At 38.4% G+C, this 21,889-nt stretch overlaps 1 protein-coding gene across 1 annotated transcript in view; it reads right to left on the bottom strand.

The window, feature by feature from the left end:
• The window catches only part of ARHGEF4 (Rho guanine nucleotide exchange factor 4), a 346,937-nt gene that overhangs the window by 139,790 nt on the left and 185,258 nt on the right, over nucleotides 1–21,889 (bottom strand). The window contains exon 3 of the mRNA XM_006060622.3: nucleotides 11,335–11,631. Within this exon, the coding sequence (XP_006060684.2) occupies nucleotides 11,335–11,631 (297 nt within the window). The remainder of the gene's footprint in view (nucleotides 1–11,334; nucleotides 11,632–21,889) is intronic.

Below are 21,889 nucleotides of genomic sequence, written 5' to 3'. Positions count from 1 at the left end.
GGTGACTGTAGCCATGAAATTAAAATACACCTGCTTCTTGGAAGAAGAGCTATGACCAATCTAGACAGCATATTAAAAAGTAGAGATATTACTTTTCTGACAAAGGTTCATCTAGTCAAAGCTTTTTCCAGTTTTTCCAGTAGTCATGTATGGATGTGAGAGTTGGACTGTAAAAAAAGTACCGAAAATTTGATACTTTTGAACTGTGGTGTTGGATAAGACTCTTGGGAGTCCCTTGGAGTGCTAGGAGATCAAACCAGTCAATCCTAAAGTAAATAAGTCCTGAGTATTCATTGGAAGGACTGTTGCTGAAGCGCCAATGCTTTGGCCACCTGATGCAAAGAACTGGCTCATTGGAAAAGACCCTGTTGCTGGAAAAGATTGAAGGCTGCAGGAGAAGGGGACGACAGAGGTTGAGATGGTTGGATGGCATCACCACCTTGATGGACATGAGTTTGAGTGAGCTCTAGGAGGTGGTGATGGGCAAGAAGCCTGGCATGCTACAGTCCATGGGGTTGCAAAGAGTCAGACATGACTGAATGACTGAGTGACTGAACTGAAAATTTATATATACACACATACATATATATGTATGTGTGTGTATATATATATATATATATATATATATATATGATTTGCCTCCTCAGGCAAGAATTTGTAGGTGTGTGAATCATCAGTCATGTCTGATTCTTTGCAACCTCATGGATGTAGCCCACCGGGCTCCTCTGTCCATGAAGCTTTCCAGGCAAAAATACTGGAGTATGTTGCCATTTCCTACTTGAGGGGATCTTCCTGACCTAGGGATTGAATCTGCATCTCCTCTGTCTCCTGCATTGCAGGTGGATACTTTACCCACAAACCATCAGGGAAGGCAAAATAAGCAAATGGAACTTCATCAAACTTAGAAGTTTTGCACAGTGAAGGAAACCAATAAAACAATGAATGGGAGAAAATGTTTCCAGATGATATGTCTGATAAGCAGTTTATATAAGAAATATAAACATCTCATATAACTCTGTATCAAAAAACTCCAAAACACCCAATTAAAAAAAGGGCAGAGGACCTGAATAACCATTTTCCCAGAGATGACATATAGATGACCAAAAGGAGCCTGAAAATATGCTCAACATGGCTAACCACTAGTGAAATGTAACTCAAAACCACAGTGACCTCCTACACTGTTGGTGGGACATAAATTAGTACAGCCACTATGAACAACAGTATGGCGATACCATAAAAAAAAAAAAAAAACCTAAAAATCAGTTCAGTTCAGTCATTCAGTCATGTCCAACTCTTTGCGACCCCATGGACTGCACACCAGGCTTTCCTGTCCATCACCAACACCCAGAATTTACTCAAACACATGCCCATTGAGTCGGTGATGCCATCAAACCATCTCATCCTCTGTCGTCCCCTTCTCCTCTTACCTTCAAACTTTCCCCAAATCAGGGTCTTTTCTAATGAGTCAGTTTGCACATCAGGTGGCCAAAGTATTGGAGTTTCAGCTTCAACATTGGTCCTTCCAATGAATCTTCAGGACTGATCTCCTTTAGGATGGATTGGTTGGATTTCCTTGCAGACCAAGGAACTCTCAAGAGTCTTCCCCATCACCACAGTTCAAAAGCATCAATTATTTGGTGCTCAGCTTTCTTTATAGTCCAACTCTCACATCCATACATACTACTGGAAAAACCATAGCCTTAACTAGATGGACCTTAGTTGACAAAGTAATGTCTCTGCTTTTTAATATGCTATCTAGGTTGGTCATAACTTTCTTTCCAAGGAGTAAGCGTCTTTTAATTTCATGGGTACAGTCACCAGCTGCAGTGATTTTGGAACCCCAAAAAACAAAGTCTGCTACTGTTTCCCCTGTGTCTCCATCTATTTGCCATGAAGAGATGGGACCAGATGCCGTGATCTTAGTTTTCTGAATGCTGAGCTTTAAGCCAACTTCTTCACTCTCATCTTTCACTTTCACCAAGAGACTCTTTAGTTCTTCTTCACTTTCTGTCATAAGGGGATTTCTGCGTATCTGAGGTTTTTGATATTTCTCCTGGCAATCTTGATTCCAGCTTGTGCTTCATCCAGCCCAAAATTTCTCATGACGTACTCTGCATATAGGTTAAATAAGCAGGGTGACAATATACAGCCTTGACGTACTCCTTTTCCTATTTGGAACCAGTTCTAATTGTTGCTTCCTGATCTGCATACAGATTTCTCAAGAGGCAGGTCGGGTGGTCTGGTATTCCCATCTCTTTCAGAATTTTCCACAGTTGATTGTGATCCACACAGTCAAAGGCTTTGGCATAGTCAATAAAGCAGAAACAGATATTTTCCTGAAACTCTCTTGCTGTTTCTATGATCTAACTTGTTGGCAATTTGCTCTCTGGTTCTTCTGCCTTTTCTAAATCCAGCTTGAACATCTGGAAGTTCATAGTTCATGTATTGTTGAAGCCTGGCTTGGAGAATTTTGAGCATTACTTCACTAGCGTGCGAGATGAGTGCAATTGTGCGGTAGTTTGAGCAATCTTTGGCATTGCCTTTCTTTGGGATTGGAATGAAAACTGACCTTTTCCAGTCCTGTGGCCACTGCTGAGTTTTCCAAATTTGCTGGCATATTGAGTGCAGCATTTTCACAGCATCATCTTTTAGGATTTGAAATAGCTCAGCTGGAATTCCATCACCTCCACTAGCTTTGTTGGTAGTGATGCTTCCTAAAGCCCACTTGACTTCGCATTTCAGGATGTCTGGCTCTTGGTGAGTGATCACACCATCACGATTATCTGAGTCGTGAAGATCTTTTTTGAATAGTTCAACTGAGTATTCTTGCCACCTCTTCTTAATATCCTCTGCTTCTGTTAGGTACATACCATTTCTTTACTTTATCGAGCCCATCTTTGCATGAAATGTTCCCTTGGTATCTCTAAATTTCTTAAAGAGATCTCTAGTCTTTCCCATTCTATTGTTTTCCTTTAATTCTCTGCACTGATTACTGAAGAAGGCTTTCTTATCTCTCCTTGCTATTCTTTGGAACTCTGCATTCAGATGCTTATATCTTTCCTTTTCTCCTTTGCTTTTTGCTTCTCTTCTTTTCACAGCTATTTGTAAGGCCTCCCCAGACATACATTTTGCTTTTTTGCATTTCTTTTTCTTGGGATGGTCTTGCTCCCTGTCTCCTGTACAATGTCAGAAACCTCCATCCATAGTTCATCAAGCACTATTTCTATCAGATCTAGTCCCTTAAATCTATTTCTCACTTCCACTGTATGGTCATACCTGAATGGTCTAGTGGTTTTCCCTACTTTTTCAATATAAGTCTGAATTTGGCAATAAGGAGTTCATGATCTGAGCCACAGTCAGCTCCCGGGCTTGTTTTTGCTGACTGTATTGAGTTTCTCCATCTTTGGCTGCAAAGAATATAATCAATCTGATTTCAGTGTTGACTATCTGGTGATGTCCATGTGTAGAGTCTTCTCTTGTCTTGTTGGAAGAGAATGTTTGCTATGACCAGTGTGTTCTCTTGGCAAAACTCTATTAGCCTTTGCCCTGCTACATTCTGTACTCCAAGGCCAAATTTGCCTGTTACTCCAGGTGTTTCTTGACTTCCTACTTTTGCATTCCAGTGCCCTATAATGAAAAGACATCTTTTTTGGATCTTAGTTCTAGAAGATCTTGTAGGTCTTCATAGAACCATTCAACTTCAGCTTCTTCAGCATTATTGGTCAGGACATAGACTTGGATTACCGTGATAGTGAATGGTTTGCCTTGGAAATAAACAGAGATCATTCTGTTCTTTTTGTGATTGCATCCAAGTAATGCATCTCAGACTCTCTTATTGACTATGATGGCTAGTCTATTTCTTCTAAGGGATTCTTGCCAACAGTAGTGGATATAATGGTCATCTGAGTTAAATTCATCCATTCCAGTCCATTTTGGTTCACTGATTCCTAAAATGTTGATGTTCACTCTTGCCATCTCCTGGTTGACCACTTCCAATTTGCCTTGATTCATGGACCTAACTTTCCAGGTTCCTATGCAATATTGCTCTTTATAGCATCAGACCTTGCTTCCATCACCAGTCACATGCACACTGAGTGTTGTTTTTGCTTTGGCTCCGTCTCCTCATTTTTTTGGATTATTTCTCCACTGATCTCCAGTAGCACACTGGGCACCTACCTACCTGGGGAGTTCATCTTTATGTGTCCTATATTTTTGCCTTTTCATACTGTTTATGGGGTTCTCAAGGAAAGAATACTGAAGTGGTTTGCCATTCCCTTCTTCAGTGGACCACATTTTGCCACATTTTGTCAGTATCTCATCCAGCAATCCCACTCCTGGGCATATATCTGGAGAAAATCATAATTCAAAATGATACATGCACCCCAATGTTTACTGAAGCACCATTTACAATAGCCAGGACATGGAAGCAACCTAAATGTCCATTGGCTGAGAAATGGATAAAGAAGATGTGGTACATATATACAATGGAATATTATTCAGCCATAAAAGAACTAAAAAATGCCACTTGCTTCAACATGGATGGACCCAGAGCTTGTCATACTGTGTGAAGTAAGTCAGACAAAGACAAGTACCATATGATATTGCTTATACATAGAATCTAAATAAATGGTATGAATGAGCCTATTTACAAAACAGAAGTTGAGTCAGAGATGTAGAAAACAATCTTGTGGTTATCAGGGGGAAGAAGAGAGAGGGATAAATGGGGAGACTGGGGCTGACATATACACACTACTAATATAGAATGGGCAAGAGAAATGGATTCGATCCCTAGGTCAGGAAAATCCCCTGCAATATGAAATGGAAATCCGCTCCAGTATTCTTGCCTGGAAAACTCTATGAGCACAGGAGCCTGGTTGGCTACAGTCCATGGGGTCACAAAGAGTCAGACATGACTGAGCATAAGCAAACACATATATAGAATAGAGAGCTAATAAGAACCTACTGAATAGCACAGGGAACGTTACTGAATACACTGCAATGACCTACTTGGGAACAGAATCTAAAAAAGAGTGGATACATGTGTATGTATAACTGACTCACTTGTCTGCACAGCATAAACACAACATTGTAAATCAACTATACGCCAATAAAAATTAATTAAAAAACCACAGTGAGATATCCCCTCACATCTGTCAGAATGGCTGTTGTCAAAAAGACAGCAAATAACAAATGTCAGTGAGGATGCGGAGAAAAGGCCACTGTAATACAGGTTTGGTGGCAATGTAAACTGGTACCATCATTATGGAAAACCACACAGAAGTGAGAGAGTCAATTCCGAGGTAGGCTGATAAGACGTCCAGGGGTCCCCAAGGAGAGAGGGGTCTGGAATTCTCAAGGAGGAGGAAAGGACAAATGTTTGTTTTTCCTCTACATTCCTTAGGATTATATAACAATAATGTATCCTGCTTGAGCACAGTCTCTGGAAAAAACCTTCTGGCTAATCCTGTCATCTTAAAATGTAAATTATGGGAGTGTGTCTAAGTAAGGTCTTTACAACCTCCAGACATACTTTTTATTCACTGCAATAACTAATTAAAATTATATAATTTAATTATTTAAACTAATTAAAAGTATATAACTCCATTGCTAACACTAGTGAGGGGGTACTCTTTCTGCCCCCTTATGATGTCTGTGTCAGATGCTTTCTCTATCCCTTTTACACTTTAATAAAACTGTATTGCACAAAAGCTCTGAGTGATCAAGCCTCGTCTCTGGCCCCAGATTGAGTTCTCTCTTCCGGAAGCCAAGAATCCTGGCGTCTTTTCATGGGTCAGCAACAACCTTTCAGAAGTTCCTTAAAAAATTAAAAATAAAACTACCCTATGATCCAGCAACTCCACTACTGGGTGTATATCTAAAGAAAACAAACAAACAAAAATCAAAAAAATATATGCACCCCAATGTTCATATCAGTACTGTTTAAAATTGGCAAGGTATGAAAGCAAACTGAGTGTTCATCAACAGATGAATAAAGAAGATGTGGTAAATATATATATTAGAATAATAGCCATAAAAAGAATGAAATTTTTCCATTTGCAACAATGGGGATGGGCCTGGAGGGTATTATGCTTAGTGAAATAAGTCAGAAACAGAAAGATAGATACTGTATATTTTCACTTAGATATGGAATCTAAAACAAAAAACTCAAAGATACAGAAAACACGTCAGTAGTTAACAGTGGGGAGGGGATGAATGGAGGGGAAAGAGGGAAAAAAGGGTTAAGAGGTACCAAAATACTATGTATAAAATAATAAGCAACAAAGATATATTATACAGTACAGAGAAATATAGTCATTACTTTATAATAACTAAATATGGAGTGTAATCTATAAAACCATTGAATCACTGTGTTGTGTACTTGATGCTAACATAATATTGGACGTAAATCAATCGTACTTCAAAAAAAATGTATGTAGAGAAAACACAAGAGAATTATATTTTAATAGTGGGTAGCTCAGCAATGGCACCCCACTCCAGTACTCTTTCCTGGAAAATCCCATGGATGAAGGAGCCTGGTGGGCTACAGTCCATGGGGTCGCTGAGAGTCAGACACGACTGAGCGACTTCACTTTCACTTTTCACTTTCATGCATTGGAGAAGTAAGTGGCAACCCACTCCAGTGTTCTTGCCTGGAGAATCCTAGGGACAGGGGAGCCTGGTGGGCTGCCCTCTATGGGGTCGCACAGAGTCGGACATGACTGAAGCGACTTAGCAGCAGCAGCAGCTCAGCTGGTAAATCCCCTTGCAATGCAGGAGACCCTGGTTTGATTTCTGGGTTAAAAAGATTCTCTGGAGAAAGGATAGGCTACCCACTCTAGTATTCATGGGCTACCCTCATGGTTAGGTATTAAAGAATCCACCTGCAATGCAGGAGACCTGGGTTCGATCCCGGGGTTGGGAAGATCTCCTGGAGAAGATTTTGGAGGAGGGCATGGCAACCCACTCCAGTACTCTTGCCTGGAGAATCCCTATGGACAGAGGAACGTGGTGGGCTACAGTCCATGGGGTCGCAAAGAGTTGGACATGACTGAGCGACTAAGCACAGCACAGTGGGGATAGTAAATGAACCTCAGTGGAACTAAGATTACTAAAGGTCAATGGAAGTGGTAAAATGTTGATAACAGTAGACTGTGATAGGCTCTGTATGTATATAATGTTTTTAATGTAGTAGTGTTAGTTGCTCAGTTTTGTCCGATTCTTTGCGACCCCATGGACTGGAGCCCGGCAGGCTCCTCTGTTCATGGAATTCTCCAGGCAAGGATACTGGAGGGGTGGTCATTTTCTTCTAGCAACCAGTATGAAAACCATACAGAACAAGATATCCAAAAATACTACAAATAAATTATGATGGAATCCTAAAAACTGTTCATGTAACTGACAGAAAAGAATATTGGGAAACAGAAGAAACAGAAAACAAGTAATAAATTGGCAGACTTAGGCCCTTATATAATAATTATTTCACATGTTAACTGTCAAAATATACCGATTAAAAAACAAACATAAGCAGAATGGGTAAAATAAAAAGATCCAACAATGCTGCCTACAAGAAATTCAAATCAATGACAGGTTGGAAGTAAAAAGATGAAAAAAGACATGTGTAAACACTAACCAAAAAAGAAGTGGTCATATTAATATCAGTGTAGAATTCAGAGCAAAGAAAACCAATTTTACACAATCTATTTAAGAATACAGGGAAAGAGAATTACTTTCCAACTCATTTTGTGAGGTTCATATTATCCTGATACCCAAACTATAGGAAAATAGTACAAAAGTGAAAACTCCAGCTCAATATCTTTTATGAGCTTAGATACAGAAGATCTGGATGAAATATCAACAAATTAATATATGACTTTATAAAAATTATACATTCTATATATACTACATGACCAAGTGGGATTTATTCCAAGAAGAGATGGCTGATTCAACATACAAAAAAATTAATATAATCTACCACATCAAGAGGTTAAAGGTAAAAGCATAAAATGATCATATCAGTAGACACAGAAAAAGCTTTTAAAAAAGTTAACACATTCATGATTTTAAAAAAAAGTCTCAGCAAACTAGGAATAGAGAGGAAATTTCTCAACAAAATTCTATAAAAGTTCTATAGCTAACATCACACTTAAGAGTGAAAAAATGGAAATTTATCCTATTACAACAGGGAATAAGGCAAGGATATCCTCTTTTCCCACTTCTTCAACACAATATTGGAATTCCTAAGCACTGCAATAAGTCAATGGAAAAAAATCATACAAATTAGGAAATGAAAAATAAAATTGTCCCCACCCATAGACGATATTACTCTTTACATAGAAAATCCCAAGGAGTCTTTAAAAAATTTTTTTCTAGAACCAATCAATGAATTCTTCAAGGTCACAGGCTATAGTACAAACACACAAAAGTCAGTAATGTTTTAATATACTAAGAATCAATTTGTGAAAAATAAAATTAAGAACACAATGCTGCTTACAACTCCCTAAGAAAATTAAATGCAAAGATATAAATTCTAAAAAATGTATAGGATCTGTATCTTAAACTTATATATAGAAATTTCTAAATAATACACAAAGATACTCAGAGTTAATAAACAAAGTCAGCAAATCTGCATGTACAAGATCAATACACAAATATCCATTGTATTTCTATACACTAGCAATGAACAAATCCCAAAGTGAAATTAAGAAAGCAATTCTATTTGCAGTATCATAAAAAGAATAAAATACATAGGAAATATTTCAACCAAGGATGTGCAAGACTTGTACAGTGAAAATTATAAAACATTGTGAAAAGCAACTAAATAATACGTAAAAAATAAAACAACACCCTGTGTTCATAGATTTGAAAATTTGATATATATATATATAAGAAGGTGATACTCTCCAGAGTAGTCTACAGATTCAATTTAAACTTACCAAAATCTCAATGGCCTTCATTTTTTTTATCCCCAAGAAATGAAACAGCTGATCCTAAGATTCGTTTGGAATTGCAAGGGACAGCAAACAGGCAACATAATCTTAAAAAATAACAAAGAGGATTCACACACCCCAACTTCAAAACTTAATAGAAAGTTATGGTAAATAGTGTGATACTGGCAAAAAGACAGATACAAGGACCAATAGAATAGAATTGAGAGTCTGGGAATAAACCTATATATCTAAGGTCATTTGATTTTTTACAAGAGTGTCAAGATCATTTTGGAGAAAGCAATGGCAACCCACTCCAGTACTCTTGCCTGGAAAATCCCATGGACAGAGGAGCCTGGTAGGCTGCAGTCCATGGGGTCGCTATGAGTCAGACACGACTGAGCTACTTCACTTTCACTTTTCACTTTCATGCATTGGAGAAGGAAATGGCAACCCACTCCAGTGTTCTTGCCTGGAGAATTCCAGGGATGGGGGAGCCTGGTGAGCTGCCGTCTACGGGGTCACACAGAGTCGGACACAACTGAAGCGACTTAGCAGCAGTAGCAGTAAGATCATTTAATGAGGAAAAGAATAGTCTGTTCAACAAATGGTGCTAAGACAACAAGATATCCACATGGAAAAGTTTGAAGTTGGAACCTTACCTCACATAAACCACAAAAATTAATTCAAAATTAATAGAAAACCTAAATGTAAGAGCAAAAGGTATAAAAGCTCTTAAAAGAAAGCATAAAAATAAGCTTTCATGATCTTGGATTTGGCAATGGATTCTTAGGCATTACACTAAATTCACAAGCAACAAAAGACAAGCTAGATAAACTGGATTACATCAGAATTAAATACTTTCATGCAACAGTAGACACTATCAAGAAAATGAAAGGCAATCTACAGATGGGAGAAAATATTTGCAAATCATTTATTTCATGGGGTCTAGTATCTGTATACATAAAGAGCTCTGACAGTTGAACAACAAAGAAAAATAACCCAGTTAAAAAATGATCAAAGGACTTGAATAGACATTTCTCCAAAAAAAGACATACAAATGGCCAATAAATACATGAAAATATACTCAACATTAGTCACTAGGAAAATGCAAATCAAACCACAATTAGGTACCATTCAGACCCATTAGGATGGTATAATTTAAACAAAATAACACAACACGAAGCAACAAGTGTTGGGAAGAATGTAGAGAACTTGCAACCCTCTACACTGTTTATAGAAATATAAAATTGTGTGGAAAAGTCTAGCAGTTCCTCAGAAAGTTAATCATGGGATTACCACATGTCCCAACAATTCCACTCCTATGTATATATCCAAAAGAATAGAAAACATGTATACAAGCAAAAGCTTATACACAGATGTTCCTGACAGCACTATTTAAAACAGTCAAAAAGTGCAGACAACCTAATGCCAATCAATGGATGAATGAATAACAAAAACAAGCATATCCACATGATGCTGTATGCTACAACAGAGAAGAACTTCAGAAAGATTATGCTAAGTGAAAGAAGTCAGGTACAAAAGATGACATATTATAATTCCATTTACATGAAATATCTGTAGGTAATACATAAATCCATAGGAATGAAAATCAGATTAGTGCTTGCCAGGGTCTAGGGAGGGGAAATTGGTTGTGACTGTTTAATAGTTAGGAAGTTTCTTTCTGAGATGATGAGAATGTCTTGGAACCAGATAAAGGTAAGTCCTGCAAAATCTTGTGAATCTACTAAATGCCACTGAATTGTACATTTTAATATGGTTCATTTTATGTTATGTAAATTTCACCTCAATTTTTAAAAAAGTGGATATCAGGGATGATGTGAGACTCAGGGATGTGTACTTCACAAATACTTGATAATAAAAAAGACTGCTATTTTATAAAGGGAAAGAATAAGAAACAGAGTCAGGGATTGTGTAAAAGGTATGCTTTATAAACTATTAAGTCATTTTTAAATAGCTGACAATTTCATGTAAAAATCATGGTGTCACTCTAGAGAAAAAATCTAATTCTCTTTATATGATTTTCTTTAACTGAGACTGTTGTATCAGAATGTCATGCACCTTTGCGGGTATTAGAATTAATGCTGTCCAGCATCTAACACAATGTTTGACACAGAGTGGGTCCTCACTGAATGGTCATTACTATGGGAGGGGCTTCAGGGCAGGCCTCCCCCTCTCCAGTTCTGCTCCATCACCTGCACAGGGGTGGACACTGCAGAGCGGGAAGGGGGAGCCACAGCCTCTATGGCTCTCAGACACATCACTGCACAGTGTTTCTCCTGCAGACTGTATAGGGCAGAGGTGCAAAGGGGGCAAGAAAGGCAAGCTGCTGCATTGGAAGAGGAGGTACCAGGTCAGGTCCAATGACTATGGCATGTGAGCAGCTTACCTGGACTCCATCTTTGTGTGCATGAAACTTCCTTTCAAACTGGGCCTGCTTCTTCAACTTCCTCCTCTGTGTCTTCTCCAGCCACAGGTCATCTAAACTGATGTGTGAGTGCTGAGGGATTCTCCTGGGTTGTGAAGGAGTCTCCCGGGGGACGTCTTCTGCAGAAATGAAGGGAAGAATCCATGTCCCCACCTCAGCGGTAGAGAATGGCCCCGGAGCTGGCTCAGTGTGAAAAGCTTTCAGACCCTGGAAGCAACTGGGCTTCTTGCCTGGTTGTTCTTCCCACAGCATGTGGCTCTAGAGAACAGAGAGCAGAACATATCAAGTGAGCACAGTGTTCTTTCTCTGTTCACTTTCTTTCTATGTTTTGGTTAATCCCCAAAATACAGATTCCAGTGAAGGACTTTGTTCACAGTAATTTTGGAAAATGTGAAGACTGGAAACAAAAGAAACCTTGTTTCTGTTGAAATGTTCTATTTTCAAGACTATTTCAAAGAATCAAGTCTTCCACCTTGATCAAAGAATTAGGTCTTGAAAGTTGTCTTGAAAGTAATTCATTAGAAATATTTTTTAAGGGTCAGTGGTTGCGGCAGAAAGCTCTTGCCTAAACAATGCCCCCTGAGAACAGAATTTGAGTGGAGACACACAGGCATTTGCTACTCCTTACTTAGCACAGACATTAACTAGACGTGTGCACACTTCACCTTCCTCAGGCACCTATGCTGCCATCACTTTGTCTGGGTTGCCGTCATCCACTCAGGAACCCTAACTGAATTGCAGAGTAACATCTGTCCACACTAACAGAATACTTTGGCTTCATATTGCACAACCATCTCTCTGTGCTTTCAAATCAAAGGAGCAGAAACTTTTCTCCGACCATCCCCAGTCCCACTCTAGTGGACACCTCCTTCACATCCCCTCTTTGGAATGTCACCACCAAGTACTTTGTGTATTCTATTTGGTGGAAACAAAGGTGAAATTACTCTTAACTATTTCAAGAGGCTTTGTATATTCACACATACACACAGACACAGACACACACATGGAGAAAGAAGGGGAAGGGGAGGCATAATTACTACAGAATGGCTTTGGTGTACAGCCTGGGAATTGGGACTTTTCAAAGCTTGGCAAGTGATTCTAATATGCATCCAAGGTAAAGAATCACTGTGTATTTTTGGTACCAATTTAAAAAGTGCTTTACTTAGTTCCCTCTCCTCAACTTCACTCTAGCTAGAAGCCACAGGCATATTATCCATATCCTGTAAATAAGGTAATAGAAACTCAGCAAACTTAAGTGATAACCCAAGTGCACACAATTCTGTGTGTCATTAGACAGTTGATTCTTGGACAACATGAGTTTGAACTGCATGGATCTACTCGTGGATTATTTTCAATAGTAAATACTACAGCACTATAGGATCCATGGACGGCTGAATCCCTGGACGTGGAACTGTGAGTATGGAGGGCTGACTGTTAAGTTATACTTGGATGTTCCACTATGCAGAGGGTAGGTGCTATTAACCCTGGCATTGTTAAGTGTCAGCTGTATTCTTCTGATTCTAAATCCCATATCCTTTTCACAATTCTACATGGTAAAAATTCCTGTTGTTTTACAGGTGGAAATAACATCTCCTTAACTAAGCAATGGCAACCCACTCCAGTACTCTTGCTTGGAAAATCCCATGGATGGAGGAACCTGTTAGGCTGCAGTCCATGGGGTCGCGAAGAGTCAGACACAACTGAGCGACTTCACTTTCACTTTTCACTTTCATGCATTGGAGAAGGAAATGGCAACCCACTCCAGTGTTCTTGCCTGGAGAATCCCAGGGACGGGGGAGCCTGGTGGGCTGCCATCTATGGGGTCACACAGAGTTGGACACGACTGAAGCTACTTAGCAGCAGCAGCAGCAGTAACTAAGCAAGGACCACACCTTATGCTCTTTTATAATTCTCAAAGTTCTTGCAAAGAGAATGGAAGTTAATGAGCACATCTTTATGCAAGACTCTCTGTTGTGCATTTTATGTACAGTACATGAAGAAGCTGTTCTCCTAAGGCTTTCAGCGAGCAAATGACACAAAGCTGCCTGAAAGGAAGCCAAGCTACCCTCATGCTGAGGCTTCCACAGGAACGCGGTTACTGACACTAGATATGAGCTCACTTATTTTCAAACAAAAGAAACTCGGATTTTTCCAATGCACCATCCCCTAAGCTTCTACCAGCTTGTACAAGAGTTATTGGCTGGGACCTCCTGATGCTGTCAATGATAGATTGATCCTCAACTTTTGCTTTATCAGAATTTTAGAACATTACCATTTTCATAGCTTGGCTATAGGCCTTTAGAGGGAGTCCTGGCTGGAGAATGGTGCTCTAAGTTCAAAATTTCACCTTTATTTTTTGCATTAGCTTAATGGAAAACAGCCTCCCTCCCTCCCCATTTCCCCACCTTGAGGGTGCTACGAGGTCCATATATCCATTCACTTACCAAGGAATTTTTATTTTCTCAGTAAAAAAGGTCTTTGTTTTGAGGTTATTAATTAGAGCAGTATTTGTAAAACCACCAGCATCACCCAGTATGGTGGGCAGCTTCTAAGATGGCCCCAAAGACCTCATCACCTTGATGAAGGCCCTTGTATGAGCCCTTCCCCTTGAATATAGGCTGGACTTAGTGACTTACTTCTAATGAATGACTTTGGCAGAATGGAATGTCATTTCCAAGATTAGGTGATAAAAAGGTTGTCACTTCCATTTGAGGGTGCCTCTCATGGACCCCTTGCTCTGGAAGAAGTCAGATGATATACTGTGAATAGGGCCATGGAGAAGTTCATGTGGCAAGAAACTGACGTCTCCAAGTCAACAGCCAGCATGGATCTGAGGCCTATCAACAGCTGCCTTAGTGAGTGTGGAAGCAAGACATCTTGCAGTCTGGCCTTGAGCTGAACACAGCCCCTTGCAAGAGACCATGAACTCAAGCTTAATCAGCTGATTTTACAGCAATAGGTAGAAACTTGCTAGACCTGCAGACTTTTAAGCCCCATATTATCCAGCAATTCCACTACTGGGCATATATCCTGAGGAAACAATTCAAAAAGACACATGTATCCTAATGTTCATTGCAGAGCTATTTACAATAGCCAGGACATGGAAGCAATGTAGATGTTCACTGACTGATGAATGGATAAAAAAGTTGTGAGATATATATATATATATATATATATATATATATATATACACACACACACACACACACACACACACTGCTGCTGCTGCTGCTAAGTTGCTTCAGTCATGTCCGACTCTGTGCGACCCCATAGATGGCAGCCCACCAGGCTCCCCCATCCCTGGGATTCTCCAGGCAAGAACACTGGAGTGGGTTGCCATTTCCTTCTCCAATGCATGAAAATGAAAAGTGAAAGTGAAGTTGCTCAGTCGTGTCCGACTCTTTGCGACCCCATGGACTGCAGCCTACCAGGCTCCTCTGTGGGATTTTCCAGGCAAGAGTACTGGAGTGGGGTGCCACTGCCTTCTCCAATACACACACACACACACACACATATATGCAATGGAATATTATGCAGCCATTAAGAGGAACAAATCTGACTCAGTTCTAGTGAGGTGGATGAACCCAAAGCGTGTTATACAGATTGAAGTAAGTCAGAAAAAGAAAAACAAATATTGTATATTAATGTGTATATATGGAATCTAGAAAAATTGTACTGATGAACTTACTTTCAAGGAAGGAATAGAGACCCAGATGTAGAGAATGGATTTGTGGACACAGTCAGGGAAGGAGAGGGTGGAACAAATTTAGAGAATAGCATTGACATATATACACTACCATATGCAAAATAGATAGGTAGTGGGAAGCTGCTGTATAACACAGGGAAATCAGCCTAGTGCTCTATGATGACCTAGAGGGGTAAGATGGATGGGGTGTGAGGAAGGGAGATAAATGTATACTTATTTCTGATTCACATTGCTGTACAGCAGAAACCAATACAAGCAATTATCCTCCAATTAAAAATACATTATAATATAACTAAGGAGATAAAATACTTGTTCACTGAAAACTATAAGACTTTGATGAACAAAATCAAAGAAGATAAATGTCACAAGTAAATGTTAAGATGCTTTATGATCATGGATTAGAAGAACTAGTATTGTTAAAATGGCCATACCATTTACAGCAATCTAGTTTCAATGCAATACCTATCAAAATTTCAATAACATTTTCCACAGAAATAGCACAAACAATCCTAAACTTTGTATGGAGTCCCAAAAGATCCCAAATAGGCAAAGCAATTCTTTGTGAATGAAGAACAAAGCTGGAGGTATTGTGCTTCCTAATTTCAAACTATATAATGAAGTACTCTAATCAAAACAGTAGTGACATAAACATAGACATATAGATCAGTGTAACAGAAAAAAAACCCAGAAATAAACTCACTCATATATAATCAACTAATTTATGACAGAGAGGCCAAGAATATATGATGAAGAGGACAGTTTTCAACAAAGGGCTGGGAACTAGACATCCACATGCAAAAGATTATCTTTTACCATACACAAAAATCAACCCTAAATGGATTAAAGGCTTGAATGTGCAACCTGAAACCATAAAATTCCTAGAAGAAAACACAGGCAGTAAACTCCTTACATTGGGTATAGTGAAGAATTTTTTGGATTTGACACCAAAAACAAAGGAACAAAAGCAAAAATTTACAAAAGAGATTACATCAAACAGTAAAGTTTCTGCACAACAAAGGAAACCTTCAATAATATGAAAAGGCAACAGTACTCAATGTGAGAAAGTATTTGCAAATAATATAGCCAATAAGGGGTTAATATCTAAAGTATATTAATATATAGAGCTTACACAGCTCAAAAACAAACAAACAAACAAAAAATCAGAATTCAATTAAAAAGTGGACAGGGGTGGGTGTGTGTGAATACACACTTTTCCAAAGAAGCCATAGAAATGGCCAATAGGTACATGAAAAGACACTCAACAGGCCTAATCATCAGGGAAATGCACATCCACACCACAATGAGATATCATCTCACACCTGCTAGAATCATCAAAAAGACAAGAAATACCAAGTGTTGGTGAGTATGAGGAGAAAAGAGAACCCATGTGCAATGTTGCTAGAAACGTAAACTTGTACAGCCACTATAGAAAACAGTATAGAAGTTCCTCAAAATATTAAAAGTAGAACTACCATCTGATCCAGAAATTCCACCTTTGGGTCTTCAAAGAAAGTGGAATCAGTAACTTGAAAAGATACATGCACCTCTGTGTTCAACTGCAGAGTTATTTGCAATAGCTAAGATACAGAAACAATCAAGTGTTATTGATAGATGAATGGATAAAGGAAATGTGGTATGTATACAATGGAGTGTTATTCAGCCTTAAGATAGAATGAAATCTTGCCACTTGTGACCACATAGATGGTCCTTGAGTACATTAGGCTGTTTTCAAAGTAAGTCAGACGTAGAAAGATTTATGATTTATTTTATGATCTCACTTATATGTGGAATCTAAAAATAAAAGCTCATAGATACAGAGAAAAGACTGGTGGTAGCCAGAAGTAGGGGATGAGAAGGTGTATGAAAGGAGTGAAGGGAGTTAGAAGGTACAAACTTCAAGTTATAAAATAGTTAAGTCTTGTGGATGTAATATGGTGTCCTTGTTGTTCAGTCAGTAAGTCGTGTCTGACTCTATACCACTTGATGGACTGTAGCACACAAGGCTCCTCTTTACTTCACTATCTTCCAGAGTTTGCTCAAATTTATGTCCATTGAGTTGGTGATGCTATCTAAGCATTTCATCCTCTGCCACATCCTTCTCCTTTTGTCGTCAATCCTTCCCAGCAACAAGGTCTTTTCCAATGAGTTGACTCTTTGCATCAGGTGTTCTAAGTATTGGAGCTTCAAGTTCAGCAACAGACCTTCCAATGAATATTCAGGATTGATTTCCTTTAGGATTACTGGTTTGATATCCTTGCAGTCTGAGGGACTCTCAGTAGTCTTCCCCAGTATCACAATTTGAGAACATCCCTTCTTTGGCACTCAGCCTTCTTTATTGTCCAACTCTCACATCTGCACATGACTACTGAAAAAAAATCATACCTTTGACTATGTGCACATTTGTTAGCAAAGCGATGTCTCTCCTTTTTAATATGCTGTCTTAGGTTTGTCATAGCTTCCCTTCCAAGGAGCAAGCATCTTTTAATTTCATGGCTGCAGTCACAATCTGCAGTGATTTCAGAACCCAGGAAAAGAAAATCTGTCACTGTTTCCACTATCCCCCCTTCTATTTGTCATGAAATGATGGGACCAGATGACATGATCTTAGTATTTTTAGTAATGAATTTCAAGCTAGCTTTTTAACTTTCCTCTGTCATTCTCATCAAGATGCTCCTTAGTTTCTCTTCACTTTTTGCCCTTAGAGTGGTATCATATACATATTTGATGCTGTTTATATTTCTCCTGGCAATCTTGATTCCATCTTGTGATTCATCCAACCCAGCATTTTGCATGATGCACTCTGCATAGAAGTTAAACTAGCAGGTTGACAATATACTCATTGTAGTCCTTTCCAAATTTTGAACCAGTTATTTGTACCATGTCTGGTTCTAACTGTTGCTACTTGATCCACATACAGGTTTTTCAGAAGGTAGGTAAGGTGGACTGGTATTCCCATTTCTTTATGAACTTTCCAGTTTTTGTGATCCACACAGCTGCAGTAGACATTTTCCTTGAACTGTCTTCCTTTCTCCAGATCCAACCAATGTCAGCAATTTAATCTCTGGTTCCTCTGCCTCTTTCGAACAGAGCTTATAAATCTTGAAGTTCTCAAATATGTACTGCTGAAGTCTAGCTTGAAGGATTTTGAGCATGGCCTTCCTATAATAGCATGTGAAATGAGTACAAATGTATGGTAGTTTGAACATTCTTTGACATTGACCTTCTTTGGTATTGCAATGAAAACTGACATTGCCCAATCCTGTGGCCATCACTGAATTTCCAAATTTGCTGACCTATTGAGTGCAGCACTTTAACAGCATCATCTTTTAGGATTTTAAATAAGTCAGCTGGAATTCTGTCACTTCCACTAGCTTAGTTTGAAGTAATGCTTCCAATGGCCCACTTGACTTCCTGAGGCCACTTGACTTCATACTCTAGGATGTCCAGCTCTAGGAGTGACTATAAGTGACTACACCATTTTTGTTATCTGAGTCATTAAGACCTTTCTTGCATAGTTCTTCTGTGTATTATTACCACTGCTTCTTAATCTCTTTTGCTTTTGTTAGGTCCTTACCATTTCTGTCCTTTATAATATCAATCTTTGCATGAAATGTTCCCTTGATAGCTCCAATTTTCTTGAAGAGCTCTCTAGTCTTTCCCATTCTACGTTTTCATCTATCTCTTTGCATCGTTCATTTAAGAAGGCCTTATTATCTCTCCTTGCTATTCTCTGGAACTCTGCATTCAGTTGGGTATATCTTTCCCTTTCTTCCTTGCCTTTCACTTCTCTTCTTTTCTCAGGTATTTGTAAAGCCTCCTGAGACAATCGTTTTGCCTTGTTGCATTTCATTTTCTTTGGGAAGGTTTTGGTCACTGCCTCCGGTACAAGTTACAAACCTTTGTCCATAGTTCTTCAGGCACTCTGTCTACAAGATCTAATCCCTTGAATCTATTCATCATCTCCACTGTATCAAATAAGAGATTTGATTTAGGTCATACCTGAATGGCACAGTGGTTTTCCCTACGTTCTTCAGTTTAAGTCTGAATTTTACAATAAGGAGCTCATGTACTGAGCTACAGTCAGTTACAGGTCTTGTTTTTACTGACTGTATAGAGCTGCTCCATCTTTGGCTGTAAAGAATATAATCAATCTGATTTTGGTATTGTCCATCTGGTGATGACCATGTGTAGAGTCGTTTCTTAGGTTGTTGGAAAAGGGTGTTTGCTATGACCAGCGTGTTCTTTTGACAAAACTCTGTTAGCCTTTGCCCTGCTTCATTTTGTACTCTAATGCCAAACTTGCCTGTTTTTCTGGATATCTCTTGACTTCCTGCTTTTGCATTCCAATCCCCTATGATGGAAAGGACATCTTTTTTTTGTTTGTTTTAGTTCTAGAAGATGTTGTAGTTCATAGAACCTGTCAATTTCAGCTTTTTCAGCATCAGTGATTGGGGCATAGACTTAGATTACTGTGATGTTTAATGGTTTGCCTTAGAAATGAACTGAGATCATTCTGTCATTTTTGAGATTGCACCTAAGTACTGCACTTTGAATTCTTTTGTTGATTATGAGGTCTATTCAATTTATTCTAAATGATTCTTGCTCACAGTAATAGATATAATGATCATCTGATTTAAATTCACCCATTCCTGTCCATTTTAGTTTACTGATTCCTAAGATGTTGATGTTCAATCTTGCTATCTCCTGATTGACCAGGTTTAATTTACCTTGTTTCATGGAATATTTGTTTCTTATGCAATATTGTTCTTAACAGCACTGGACTTTTACCACCAGACATATCCACAGCTGAGCATCATTTTCCCTTTGGCCCAGCCACTTCATTCTTACTGGAGCTTTTGGTAATTTCCCTCTGCTCTTCCCCAGTAGCATACTGGACACCTTCCAACTTGGGGGACTCATCTTTCTGTGTCATTTTTTTCTTTTGCATTTTCATACTGTTCAAAAGGTTTTCCGGGAAAGAATATTTGAGTGGGTAGCCATTTCCTTCTCCAGTGGACCCTGTTTTGTCAGAACTATTCACTATGACCCATTCATCTTGGGTGGCTCTGCATGGCATAGCTTATCGCTTCATTGAGTTATGCAAGCCCCTTCACCATGAGAAGGCTGTGATCCATGGGAGGGAGGCATGTACTATACACCATGGCAATTACAGTTAACACTGTATTGCATATTTGAAAGTTGCTAAGAGAGTAAATTTTAAAAGTTCTAATGACAAGAAAAAGAATTCTGCTGGGACTTCCCTGGTGGTCCAGTAGTTAAGAATCTTCCTTGCCATGCAGGAGACATGGATTGATTTCTTGTTGAGGAACTAAGATCCCACATGCTGCAGAGCAATTAAATTTGTGTACTGCAACTACTGACCCACGCACCACAAATAGAGTCTGTGTGCCTCAATGAAAAAGATCCTGCATGATGCAACAAAGATACTATATGCTGCAACTAAGTCCAGATGCAGCCAAATAAATAAATAATATTAAAAAATAAAATATGTAATGGCTTAGAATTTCCCAGACGTGAGGAGAGATTTTGATACCCTAATTCATGAAACTTACAGGTTACCAAACAAAATCTAGTTAAACAGAACCTCTCCAAGACACATTATAATACAACTGTCAAAAATCAAACACAAAGAGAGAATCTTAAAATAATCAAAAGAAAATAAGGTTGTAACTTACAAGGGAATCTCATAGGGCTACTAGTGGCTTTCTCAGCAGAATCTTTGAAGGCCAGAAAAGAGTGGGATGATATATTCAAAGTGTTGAGAGTAAAAATCTGCCAACCAAGAATACTCTATCCAGTAAAGTTATCCTTCAGAAATAAAGGAGAGATAAAGACTTCAGAAAAACAAAAGCTGAGGGAATTGATCACTACTAGACCTACTTTACAAGAAATGTAGAAAGGAATTTCACAAGCTTAAATGAAAGTATACTAATTACTAACATGAAAACATGAAAATGTACAACACACTAGTACATTTTAACTGCTAAAGTTATAGTCAAATTAAGAATACTCTAATACTGGAATACGGTGGTGTATTAATCATTTAAATCAAATATACAAGTTAAAGGACAAGAGTATTAAAAAAACTAGTTACAATAATTTGTTAATAAAAGTACAGTATAGAAAGAAGTAAATTATGGCATCAAAAACATAAAGAGGCAGGGAATGAAAGGGTAGAGGTTTTGTATATGATTTAAGCTGTTATTAGCACAGAGGAAAATCTAAGCCTCTTGTTAACCTCAGAGCAAAAATTTACAGTAGATGTAAAAAAGGTAAAGAGAAGGGAATCAAAGCATACCATTATGGAAAATCATCCATTCACAAAGAAAGGCAGAAAGTAACAAAGGAACTACCAAGCATCCAGGAAGCAATTAAAAAAATAGGATTAATAAGTATCAGTAAATACTCTAAATATAAATAGATTAAAATCTCTAATCAAGAGTCAGAAAGTGGTTGAACAGATCAAAAAAGAAAGAAATTTTTGCTGCTTATAAGAGACCCAATCAGATTTAGGGTCACATAGGCTCAGAGAAAAGGGATGAAAAAATATGTTCCATGTATATAGAAATCAGAAGACAGCAGAGTAGCTATACTTATATCAGACAAAATAAAGTTAAAAATTGTAATGAGGTAAAGATAATTTTATAATGATAAAGAGCTCAATTCATGAAGAAGATATAATACTCATAAATATAAATACACCAACACTGGAGTATCTAAGTATATTAAAGCAATATCAGAAAAACATATCAGAGGGCAAAGCAGACAATAATACAATAATTGTAGAAG

The sequence above is a fragment of the Bubalus bubalis genome, chromosome 2 (assembly GCF_019923935.1).
Source record: "Bubalus bubalis isolate 160015118507 breed Murrah chromosome 2, NDDB_SH_1, whole genome shotgun sequence".
NCBI lineage: Eukaryota > Metazoa > Chordata > Mammalia > Artiodactyla > Bovidae > Bubalus > Bubalus bubalis.
The sequence above is the reverse complement of the archived record's forward strand: the minus strand, read 5'-3'. Positions and strand labels throughout refer to the sequence as shown.